This window comes from Parasteatoda tepidariorum, chromosome 8, assembly GCF_043381705.1.
Source record: "Parasteatoda tepidariorum isolate YZ-2023 chromosome 8, CAS_Ptep_4.0, whole genome shotgun sequence".
Lineage (NCBI taxonomy): Eukaryota > Metazoa > Arthropoda > Arachnida > Araneae > Theridiidae > Parasteatoda > Parasteatoda tepidariorum.
In genome coordinates, this window is record NC_092211.1 from 53281648 (window position 1) to 53295492 (window position 13845).

At 26.2% G+C, this 13845-nt stretch overlaps 1 protein-coding gene across 1 annotated transcript in view; it reads right to left on the reverse strand.

Moving 5' to 3' along the window:
* The window catches only part of LOC107446265 (Muscle-specific protein 300 kDa), a 306020-nt gene that overhangs the window by 33209 nt on the left and 258966 nt on the right, over positions 1-13845 (reverse strand). The window contains exons 101-105 of the mRNA XM_071184003.1: positions 12572-12889; positions 10079-10405; positions 5884-6210; positions 1772-1905; positions 489-663 (exon numbers count right to left, since the gene is read on the reverse strand). Coding sequence (XP_071040104.1) covers positions 489-663; positions 1772-1905; positions 5884-6210; positions 10079-10405; positions 12572-12889 — 1281 coding nt within the window. The remainder of the gene's footprint in view (positions 1-488; positions 664-1771; positions 1906-5883; positions 6211-10078; positions 10406-12571; positions 12890-13845) is intronic.

The window sequence follows — 13845 nt, forward strand, 5'->3', positions numbered from 1 at the left end:
TTGCATTCCTTCTTGTAATAACAAATTGATTGTAACAATGGTTCTGTGCTCTCGTGTATCATCCTCATTGAAAAAAATACACTTCACTCTTCTTAATACAAGGTTCTCACTTAATTTTAGAAATAAAATCTTTCTTTTCTGGTACTCTAAAAAAAAAATCAATAAAATTCTAGAACATATTTTATCTTAATAAAGCAAATTTTTCTCCTAAAATCACAATTTGATATTTCAAATATTATATTTTGGGAAATATTAAAACATCACTGAAGATATTGCATGAAAATTGAACTAAAAATGTGAGATTTATATACTTAACTTGAATTCATAATTGTTACTGACGATAGGTCATTTTCAAGATTTATTTATTTAAAAAAGCCATCTTATTTGACTTTAAGAGTTGAAATAAAATTCGTTAAGAATTCCATGTTTTCCAATTCAATGACAATTTATGCAACAATTCTATACAATATGAAGTAAAAGTAACTTACTTTCAACTCAAGAAGCATACATGGTCTATTAGTTTGAATGGAAATAGCTTTATTTTGAGTTTCTAAAATCCAAGCATCCAAGGAACAAATTTCCCTTTCAAATTCATTCCACAGCACATTTAAAGCGGATAATATTTTGAAATTAGTAGATAATTCATCAGAGTGTTTATTCCAACTAAAATAAAATGCATTACATTAAAAAGAGATAAACTTTATCATAAGGTAAGAATTTAATAAATTCAACCATCAAAAATCAGTAGTCTTTTACGATAATCATTACAGCTTAATTATACAATACAACTTTAAACATAAAAACGATGACCTCACAAATTTTTTTCCCTCAACTCTTGACACATAACTTATATATATTTCTCAAAGCTATATCAAACTTTTATTTCCAGAACCTTGATATTTCAAAAAATTATGAAGAAAAAAAAAAGGTTTTGTAAGCAGTTTTTTCCCCTCTGCATTATAGCAAATTAATGTATCTTCAGCATTACATCAAAACAAATATATTGTTTTTTTTCTGCAGAGAAAATAAGGTGTTATACTAGTTAACTATTTATTCATATTCAATAAATAATATGGTGAACCTCAGTTGTCTCAGAAAAAAGACTTAGGAATGGATAATTAACATTGATCAGTTCTTGTGCATAGACAAATATACTTTACATTTTGTAAGGTAATCACATGTATATGTCACTGTGAATGACCGAAATTGGTGGTTGTTGACTTCCACTGATGAATGTTGACAATGACATAGCTGCTTTGCCTGGTATACATTTGCCAGGTATGCCTTACATCAATGTTTTTCTAAGGTTCAGTACTACTGCCCAGTATGCTCTACATCAATGCTTTTTTGGAAGTCAAGTGTCACTGCCCAGTATGCATTTAACCAGTACTCCGGACACTGATACTTCTCCTAATCTATCCTCAGCTGATATTAAAATATCGAATAAATATAATAACATTAACAAATAAATTAATATCAAATCGAATATAACAAATATATTGGATATTCAAGATTGTGATTTTTGATATTTACTGGTGAAGGTTGACGTTCTTTTGATTTTGGTCATTCACGGTAACATATACAATAATTAAATTAATTCATCAGTTAACATCAATGAGCAAACACTGACCTCAGCATTATTTAAATGATATTTTTGAGACAGATTATATTGAAAGTGTAATTTACAGTATTTTTCTAATTATCTAATATAGATTATATAGATTTATCAAAATACACAAATAATCAAAGCTTAACAACAAATATTTCTCACATTTGTATCAAACTGTCTTTTCGATTCCTTATCTCAACCTTTATATTTCCAGTCCTGTTTTCTTCCAATGCATCACTGCTATTGATTACATTTTTAAGAAGATCCCTTTTCAAGTCTAGGTTTTCAATTAAAGCCTGTAAATAGACATTTAATTTACTAAGCTGTATAAAAATACAACAATTTATGACCAATTAAACAGCAATATTAAAATAACACACACCACATTTCTGTAAATCTATTTTATAGTCACAATTGCTAGATGAAATTAAACAAAACTTTAGAGTAAACAAATTTTAATTTTTAGAGCAGAATCATCTTTTAATTTAATGTTCAATTACTTTAGTATTGCTTTGTTGGGTTTCAATAAAAATAACTTAAAATCTAATACAAATAAATTCTAAAAAACATTAATTTAAAAAATTAATAATGATGAGTAGGTAAAGACTAAAACCTAGATATTTATGACATTTATTTTTAGACTATTTTTTTAAAGACATTTTTATTTTTGTTTTATGGCATTTATTTTACATTTTATGGCCCCTTTTTTTAAAGTGTAGGAAATTTTTTTAAACTTTTTTTTTAGCATTTATTGTTATTGAGTAACTTATTATGAAATTTTTCTAATATTTCTGCATATTATATTGCAACTATTTATTTTCTTATAATACCACATTTAATATTTCTAATTTTAATAAAAATTGCATTTTGATTGTTATACACGCAAGGCCCGCACTAAGCAGTCACTACCTCTCCAAATGTGATAAAATTGTAAATTTGGTGAATAAAATTGTGTTTTGGCGGAAGTATGGCAAATGATTCTTTCTACTGGAAAGAAAAATATTTATAAAAAATTGTTAAGATTTGCATTTGGTGATGACTTTCGAAAATTCGCGAATACTTATTTGATAGCTGGCTAACTTACTGACTAATAATCTGAAATCCTTAGCGCTTGCCTGGTTTATGCATATTAATTATTTACTTGTATTATGTGTCAATTTAGTAAAGAGACAATACTAAATTGACAGTTAGTACAATTGAGAGTTAGTACAATTTTATTCTGAAACATTATAGATAACTAGGAGGCTTCGCCCCCTGCTCGCTGGCGCTCACCAACCCCCGGAACTGCTTTCACAGTTCATTTCGGATTGCTTCGCAATCCAATGCTCACTTTGCTCGCTCATTGGATACATTCTTAACGTCTAGCTTTTGTATACTTTTTTGAATACTGAAGTTCCGAAAACTNCCCTACATCAATGTACGCATTTAATGTATACTACCAGTTACCCAGTATGCATTTAACCGGTACTCCGAACACTAATGTTTCACCTAATCTATCCTCAGCTGATATTAAAATATTGAATAAATATAATAATATTAACAAATAAATTAATATCAAATTGAATATAACAAATATTTCGGTAATTCACCAAAGCGACTGTGATTTTTGACATTCACTGGTGAAAGTTGACATTCTTTTGATTTTGGTCATTCATGGTAACATATACAATAATTAAATTAATTCATCAGTTAACATCAATGAGCAAACATTGACCTCAGCATTATTTAAATGATATTTTTGAGACAGAATATATTGAAAGTGTAATTTACAGTATTTTTCTAGTTATCTAATATAGATTATATAGATTTATCAAAATACATAAGTAATCAAAGCTTAATAACAAATATTTCTCACATTTGTATCAAATCGTCTTTTCGATTCCTTATCTCAACCTTTATATTTCCAGTCCTGTTTTCTTCCAATGCATCACTGCTGTTGATTAAATTTTTAAGAAGATCCCTTTTCATGTCTAGGTTTTCAATCAAAGCCTGTAAATAGACATTTAATTTACTAAGCTGTAAAAAATACAACAATTTATGATTTGTTAATCAATTAAACAGCAATATTAAAATAACACACAACACATTTCAATAAATCTATTTTATAGTCACAATGTAGCATAGAGAAAAAACAAACAGATACTAAGCTATAAAGAAGTTAATACTATTTTATCTGTTAATACTGTATAAATGAATTCACAAAGCATAAACAAAGCTAAATTTATTTTAGCTAAATTTACTATGAACAGAAATAAATTAATTTAAACTAAATTTGTTTTTATTTCTTATTCACAATTAAATACAGTGAAAGAGCTAAAAAGATAATCAGCTGTAACATTAAACAGTATTAAAAATGTTAACTATTTATAAAGCAATTTTATTTCTTGTTCATAATTTAAAAGAAGGAAATAATTAAAATACACCTACAGAGCTAAAAATTGGATTAATAAGAGAATAATATAACATAAATATTAATATTTCATAAAAATACAAGATGGGACGAATAAGTCAGAATTACTCAAAGTTGAATGGAAAGAACAGTTGCTAACGTAAACAAATGCCATGTTTTAACAACCAATCAGGATCGAGATACTCAAATTACATCACTTGAAGGTATCCCATTGAGGAAGAAGTTGGGCATTAGTTTGAAATAAATTTATGGAACTAAAGTTTTATATTCTTTCATATATTACATTAAAACAACTGTAGCTCTTATTATTCTATCTGTATTATTTATTCTACGAACATTAATGTATAAGCTCTCTTTTCTGTTTACAGCATACATATTCAACATTTATTTAACTTGAGAGATAATAAATCTTAAATAAACTTTTTATAAAGGCACGAGACTGATTGAAAAAAGATAAGTCGAATATTTTTGCAAAAGTTTCTGAAAGAAAGCCTTTAAAATTTAAAAACTGTATTTGTTGCAAGAAGATCCAATTTCAATATTCAGTGCAATAATATTGACACATATTATTTCAATACTATCAACAAAAAAAAAAGATTCTAACATACTATTGGGAATAAAAAAAAATTTTGGAAAAATGAACGGAAAATTATTGAACCAAAAAAACCATCAAAAAATTTAAGAAATTCATTTCTAACAAATTGAAAATATGACATTGTTAGTTCCTGCAATACACGAGATACATTTATACATTATGTAACATGAAAATTAGCTTAAATGAAAAAGAGTAGTGATATAAATCAGCAGTTGCAAGAAAATATAGATGTATTATTGATCAGTTCAGTTATCTAGTGTTAGATTCTTTTATACAATTTGAATTGCTAGATGAAATTAAACAAAACTTTAGAGTAAACTAATTTTAATTTTTAGTGCAGAATCACCTTTTAATTTAATGTTCAATTACTTTAGAATTGCTTTGTTAGGTTTCAATAAAAATAACTTAAAAACTAATACAAATAAATTCTAAAAAATATTAATTAAAAAAATTAATAATGATGAGTAGGTAAAGACTAAAACCTAGATACTTATGACATTTATTTTTAGACTATTTTTTAAAGACATTTTTATTTTATGCCATTTATTTTACGTTTTATGGCCCTTTTTTTATAGTGTAGGACAATTTTTTAGCATTTATTGTTATTCAGTCATTTATTATGAAATTTTTTTAATATTTCTGTATATTATATTGCAACTACTTATTTTCTTATAATACCACATTTAATATTTCTAATTTTAATAAAAATTGCATTTTGATTGTTATATATGCAAGGCCCGCACTAAGCATTCACTACTAAAATTGTAAATTTGGCGAATAAAATTGTGTTTTGGCAGAAGTATTGGCGAATGATTCTTTCTACTGGAAAGAAAAATATTTATAAAAAATTGCTAAGATTTGCATTTGGTGAAGAATTTCGAAAATTGGCGAATACTTTTTTGATAGCTGGCTAACTTACTGACTAATAATTTGAAATCCTTAGCGCTTGCCCGGTTTATGCATATTAATTACTTACTTGTATTATGTGTCAATTTAGTAAAGAGATAATGTTTCAGAATAAAATTCCAGCTTAATTAAAAGGTTTTTTTTTATCTTTTAAAGGCATTTTTAGGGATTTTTTAGATCATCAAAATCCAGGCTCTAGGAATACACATCAATCAATTCTTTAAACAGCAAAATATTTGTTAAAGCTTTATGAAAAGCAAAATATTTCTTAAAGCTTTATGAAAAGTAAATTAAGTTATAAAATTTATGGAAATTAAAACATGGTTAATAATGTCAGCAATAATAAATATATTAACACTTTACCTGGATTATCTTTACACTGTCTGAAACATGTTCCTTATTGATGAATGACTTGTTATGAACACTCAGAAGCCAATTATGTTCTGATATAAATTTATAACAGTCTTTAAGGGCATTCTCAAACTTATCCCACTGTTTTGAACAATCTTTTAGACTTTTTTCAGTGCTTTTAAGGAGGATGTTAATCTGAGAAATTTTTTCAGTTATTCTATTTTCGGTTGAATCTATGAATATTTTCACAAAATCACAATTTGCAGATTTAAGCATTTCTTCCCCACTTTGTCTAACAGTTTCAAGCAAGTGATTTTCCTTCATAAAAATTTGATATGCCTGAAAAAAATAAAACATAAACTATTATTATGTTTTTCAAGCATTCATAGAATGAAATATATTTGCAAAATAGAGGTAGAATTTTCAAACGATTTTCATTTTATGTTTAAAATAAAAATAAAAATTGTGGTAAAATATTGAGCTTTTGAGGGTATTGCAGAATTTAAACAAACAACTAACAAATTAAATACACAAGTGGGCGATCTTTGTGCTAAAATACAAACTAAGGTAAACAACGTTAAAGAGCACAAAAAAAGTGCTCTTTAACGTTGTTTACCTTAGTTTGAACAAACAAATTATATGATTTTGTTGTTGTTTCTAATGTCACTTGTTAAATTTACCAAAATTCAAAGGATTAAATGGGCAGGCCACATTATAAGAATGGAGGATGGCAGGACAACCAAAAAAGTTTTCAGTGCCAGGCCAACAGGTACAAGAAAAAGAGGATGACCAAAGCTAAGATTTTTAGACTGCCTGGAAAAGGACCTACAAGTTTTAAAGATAATAAACAGGAGAACTTTGGCTAAGGGAAGAATGTCTTGGCATAGGCTTGTTGAGAAGGCCAAGGCCCATCCTGGGCTGTCGTGCCAATGAGAAGAAAAAGAATGTCACTTGTCAATACCAGCAAGGCTGCTTGGTCAAAAAACCAAATTTAAGACAGAGGGTGCATTTATTTCTTTTTGGCGCCATTTAGGGCCAAGGATAAGACTTCTGCCACACACACGTCACAGCCCGGTTTAGAGATGGACCCACTCATACATCCACGTATTCATCCTCAGATTGTAATTTTGACCTGAACCAGGGAACGATCAATCTCCAATTCAGTACCCCCAGAGGTATTGATTTTTCATGGGAACTTGGAGCACAATGGATTATGAAAATAAATTATTTATAAAAATAAACAAAAATTAGATCCATTTAAATAAGGAATAATATTATTTTGAAAATTAAAACTGTAAAAAAGAAGCCTTAATTAGTTAAACAACAAATTATGCAAAATTGTTTATCTGATGAAAATAATTTGTTTATCCAAAGTTTTCAATGAGACTTGTTCCAAAATTGTTCTCGTAATGAGTTACACATAAGTAGTTTTGTATTAAACATAAATTGTTCAGTCGGGGGTTTGATTCTCCTGTGATACAGATTGCAATTTAAAGCACTTTCGGCTTTAGTGGCAACTTAACAAAATTTGTTATGATCTCAGTAACATAGCATGAAAAAAATACGGCTTTTGAATGAACTGTAAAAAGTTTCATTAGTTAATAGGCTAGGTATCATTGCATAGCACTATCGTAATAGAAAGGACTACATCCTTAAGCAAAACCTAATGAAGCTTTATTCAACAACTATTGTATAAGATTCATTAAAAACAGTATCTTAACAAAATATCCTGATGTACAAACGGATGAGAGAATTATTTTCAAAAATGAAAGAAGAAAAACAACTTCACACAATGCATTTCTGGTCATGCACACGTCCACTATTTAGTGGTCATGTGCAACAGAGAGCAAGTAAATAACATACAACAGATCCAGGAAGTGCCACCACAAGATTGAGAAATATGTTTTAAAAAAATAATTTAAAATAAAATAAAACTTTTCAGATAATTTAACTTGTTTGAGTAACATTTTTATGAAATATTTAGACTTCCATTTTTTAATGATTGTACACGTAAAAAAATATTCTTTAATCAGCAATACAAATATATGAGTTCCTAGTATCAAAAGCATCATTTAATCTACAATGTAGTAACAAATAATATAAATTTTTAAAAAAACATTACTACAGCTTCACAAATTGTTATACATTGCGGAAGTAAATTTCTATCTTCAAAGTAACTTTAATTGTTTAATAAAATAGAAAGATCGTTTCATTATTTTCAATGTAATAAAATAATTTTTAAAAAAAATGTCATAATGGTTGTTGCTATTTGGTTTAAAATATTTAGAATAGTCTTAGTTTACTTTAATCAAGCAACAACTTGAGAATTTGCTAAGTTTTAATTCCAAATTGATTAAGTCGCTAAAGATGTGTTAGTCTTTCCCAATAGAGAAAGAGCAGTATAAAGACACTTTTTTTTTATCTAGTTCAACAAGGAATTAAAATCATTGCATAATTTTTTTAAAACAAAACCTGACAAAAGTTTTTGGTTAAAATTATTTACAGTTCAACCAATAAACAGATTTGAAGTAAAAATTCAAGGATATTATGATTTGCAAACAAGGCTAACAGATAAAATTATTAAGATGGATAACTTATATTAAGTCAGATGTAAGGAACTTTTCACAACACCAATTAGGGTTTGCAAACACAAATTGGTTATAATTGTTCCCCTTTTATATGATGGATGTTAGAAAATCTGGTGCTAGCAGGGAGAAAGGATAGGGAGATAAGGATAAATGGATTTCAGGTTGCTTAGAATGTAGGAATCGTTACATTTTATTTGTTTTGCAGGTTTTTTAATGGGGTATAACATTACATGGCAGACGGGAAGAATCTAAAAGCAGTATATGATGTCTGCCTCAGGCATTTGAGCAAGCAAATAAAATGAAAATTCAGAGAAAACAAAAAGCAAACAGAACTTTAATTTCTTATCTGCAAAAATGAATAAATAATAGTCAATGTTTATGTAAAAAAAATAATTTTATTACGAAAAAATTCATTATTTTTGCCTGTAATTTTATTTTAAGTTAATTAAAATTGTGCTCACCCACATTTCATCAGAAATAAAGATAAAGCTTGTTAATTAATTGTATCAGAAAAAGAAATTACACAAACATAGGGGGAGGGGAGAGAGAAAATTAATCTCAATTTGGGAGGGGATAACTGCAACAAATATAAAAACAGGGTGGCTATAAACACTCAGAAAAAAATTCTAAATTTTTCCAGATTGATTTCAATAAATTTCCTAAATTTTTGTAACTGGTGTATATTACTGCTACATAAAATATATTATAAAAACACTTATCTTTGCTATAGTAAGTATATCTTATATAAAAGTTGAATTTAAAAAAAAAATAATAATAAAACTGTTACAAGATAATTTATTTTAGAAAAAATATAGGACTATTGGGTACCACCAATTCAAATTCATTCATTTTATTTAATTTCCTGATTTTTTCCTCTTCAGTGGCCACCCTGAAAAACATGGTTTCTCACATAGAAAATTAGACTTTAGTCCTCAGGTAAGAAAAAAAGTATATAATGGATAAATATAGTTATGAATCTGCTTATCAGTGATAGCATCAAAAGGTAGAAAACACTAAAAAAAATTATTTTCATGAAGAAAGTATTTTATCTCCATAAATTTAAACTAAGATGCATGGCAAATAAAATTAGATTAAAAAAAATCATAAAATAATGTCTAACTATCAACTTATAAATCATCATACCAAATTACTTAAAAAACCTAATGAACTTAATTATTAGTTTTTTTTCTTTATATAACATCAGTAATTATTAGTACATTTTATTTTTAAAAATAGGGTGGCCATAAACACTCAGAAAAAATCCTAAATTTTTCCAGATTGATTTCATGAAATTTCCTAAATTTTTGTTACTGGTGTATATTACTGCTACATAAAATATATTATAAAACACTTATCTTTGCTAGAGTAAGTATATCTTTTATAAAAGTTGAAATTGAAAAAAAAAAGTTGAAAAAAAATAATAAAACTGTTACAAGACCAATTATTTTAGAAAAAATATAGGACTATTGGGTACCACCAATTCAAATTCATTCATTTTATTTAATTCCCTGATTTTTCCCTCTTCAGTGGCCACCCTGAAAAACATATTGTTAGCGGGGCCTCAGATGAAAACTTAATGAAGATAATATTATAAATTTATTTTAAGAAACAATATTTACCCGCACTTCTTCTTTCATTGAAATGACATCAGAGTAGTTTGATTGTTGTACCAAAGGATTAATCTTTTCAAGTGATGAAAAAATGCTGTCCAGTTTCAATAAGAGTGCAGAAGATTGAATTTTATAATTATCGAATTGGTTCATTAAATCATCAATTTTATTTACTTCACTCGCTATTTTCAACTTTAACATATTTATTGAATCTTCATTCAAATTTTCACTTTTCTTTTCAGTAAGATGAACATCAAACTGTGATTCATCAATACCTTCCACAATCTTATGGTAGCTCAGAAGTTTACAGACAAGACTCATTTCTTTAAAATATTTCTAGGAAAAAAAAGAAAGAAAATATTTTAAAGCAAAGGAAATCAAAAACAAAAGTAACATAAACACAAAAGTAAAGTTTATTGAAAACACAACAGTTTTTAAATCCTTACAATTAATAATAAAGAGCTTATTGTTGTCAGAGGTAGCACACACAGTCTTGTTTATTTTAATGTATTAAGTCTCATTATAATTTATATTTATTTATTTATTCTTTTTTACTTACCACTTTAAAATTTTAGACATGAAACAAGGATTTAGGGACTTAATATGAAAAGGATATCAGTCAAAGACATTTAAAATGCTAACTAGGTTTTATCTATTTAAAAAATAAGTACACGTTTTAGTGCAGAATAAAGAAATGGTACATAACAAAAAATCTATTGTTTAAAAAAATAATTATTAAAAAACCTTTTTTGCATGTAAAATGCACAAAATTTTTTCATACTTTAGAAATTCAAGCTTAATTTATCAACTATTTTTGAGCTGCTATAATCTTGGGCTTGAAATTCAAGTCTTTCAGTTTCTCAAGAAAAAATAATTTTTTCTCTATACACCCATTTAAGTTACCTACAGTCAAAATAATAATAATAAATGAAATTATAAGTGTGAAAGCACTTAACAGAACTTTAAAATAAATTTCAATAAAATTCAATTTAAATTATATAAATTTCAATTTAAATTATGAATTAGATAGGTTTCAGAAGTTATACAATAATGATTATTTAATAATATCTTTTATTATCAGTCAGGAAAAAATAATCACCTACTTTTATACAGATTTGGCATGATTTAAATCATAATTAAAATAACAATTTAAATCACCTGATATTTTTTTAAAAATAAAACCAGTGATTTAAATCAACAAAAGTTTTTTCCCGTTTCTTTATTATTTTTTTTATAAAAAGCTATCAATTATAACTAGCTGATTATTTTTGTATTAAATTTTAAAGTATAAAATTTTTGGTACAAAATAGCTCATAAATACATTCTTTAGAATATGATTTTTATAAAGTCTGATATTGGTATTGAATTGAAGGTTTGACACAGATTGATATTGAAGGTTTTTGACTAAGAAATAATGAAAAGTATATATATGTAGATTATTATATTTTATTTACATGCATATCTTTTTTATTGATTAAAAAAACATTGAGTTAAATAAATATCTTTTTTTTAAAAAAAAACCCCAATTATTTAAATAAACTGATTTATTAAATTTTAAATTTAAGTAAATATATTTTAATTTAATTAAAACATACATTACATAGGGTATGATTTGTAAGTCTTACATCATAATAAGGATTTCTTACTAAGAAATAATAGAAGAGATATGCATGTAAATTATTGTATTTCAAAATAGATGAAAAATAAAAAAGGAGACTAAACACTAATAAGTATCAGAGAGTCATGAAACTTTTAAATTATAATTTTTCATTAAATGTAAGTAAAATTATTTGCACAGAAAACATTTAAGAGTATACTCATTCAGTTTCATGCCTCTTTTTAAATTCAGTGCTTTTAAAACATATTAAAAGTGTAATTTGTTTATATCAACCAGAGTAACATAAAATACATTTTTTTCAGTCATATTTTTTGTGCTAAACTAATTTACTCTCTATTAGATATCCAATTGATGAATAGTCTTCTAATCTGTTACATTTATTAGCAAGTTGAACTTGAATAACATAGCTATGATTTTATTTATTCAATGATTAGTTTTTAATAATAATTTTAACCATTTAAGTAAGAAAAGTTAACTATTTTAGCTAAGATTTTTAAATAATACTCAGTATTGTTAATAAATCTTATCAAATGCTTTGGATAGTAAATTTAAAAAAAAAAACTGATTTATATTTAATAAAAGTTATTTAAATTAAATAGATCAATTTTTTTATTAAAAAAATCATGATTTTTGCCAACTTAGCTTTTATATCAACCCAAGTGAATGAAAAAAAAAGAAGCCTAGGTTAAAACGCCAAATGAGAGCTTTAAAACAAACATTAATTTTATTGAATATATCAAGCATCTATAATTTGATTAATTGGAGTATATTATGTTAAGCATTTCACACACGTCTTTATCTATAAATAAAACAAAAATAAACTTAAAATGTCAGAGAACTGAATATTAATTAAAGAAATTATCTATTGAAATTAAAATACTTACATAAGTATATCTCTTTAAATCTTTTAATGATTCTTCAGAATCAACGTTATTCATATCCAATGCATTATATGACAAGTGAATATCTTCCAACCAAAGACAAATATGTTCCTTAATTTCTTTTTCCTCAAAGTTTAACAGATGTTTAGAAATTATCTCTTTTGTATCATCTAATGAGTTTCTCATTTGTTTCCTCTTTGATAAAACATCCTCTAGACTACTCTGATTGCAATAGAATAAATTTAAGAGATTTTCATCATCCACCATAGTTTTAATTCTTAAAGGTAGAGCATCATTGCACTCAAGCTCACTCTCAAGGACCTACAAATAAATAGAAGTTTTAAGAAATGAAATGATCTGCCCTTTAAGAAATAGGTTGTAAGGTAAAAAAACATCTTGTATTCAGACAAAATTAGGTATTTTCTGCAAAAGTACATACATAAATATGCAAGCAAGGAGAAAATGTTTCTTTTTTTCTTTAAGAAAAGTAAGACTTTGAAAGCAAAATAAATAAGAAATATCATAATCACGACAACATTTAGGTATTTTCCGTAAAATCCCATACATAAATATGCAAGCAAAGCAGAAAATAATACATTTTGTTTAGAATGACTTTGAAAGTAAAACAAATAAGCCATCTTATAAACAGGGCAAAATTTAGGCACTTTCTGCAAAAAAAAAAATATATACATTAATGTGTAAGCAAAGCAGAAAATAATATTATGTTTAGAAAAGACTTTAAAAGTAAAACAAATACGACATAAGATTTATAATGTAAAAAACAATTTTTTTTTTACATCTCTTTTGAAAATAAAAGTTAAAATTTTAATGATAAACAAAATCACTTATTGACATTTTCAAAATTAAAAGACAATTATGACTATAAAAGATACTCTCTATTTATGTCTTAGCTATTTTTTTCATTTTTTCTTTTTTTACTTTTGGTTCACTCTAAGTCTTTACAGAAGCAGCACAAAATTTTTTTTTTACCATATCATAATTAGTTGATAATTAAAACAGTGACAAAATATGTTAAGCTCTTCCCCAACAGCCAGTTGTTGGCCAAGGGAGTGAATGTTACATATTTGTCATTTTTAATTTTCCAGACAAGCTCGTACACACTTGTGTTGGTTTGGCTTCAAGCAACAGCTGGCTACAGAGCCCCAACTCTTTAAAATGTCAGCCTATTGCCTAAACCACTGTGCTATTTAAGCTCAATCTAAACTGTATGGTATCTTTGTCTTTTCAACTAGTCTGAACATTTGACTGCATTCGGA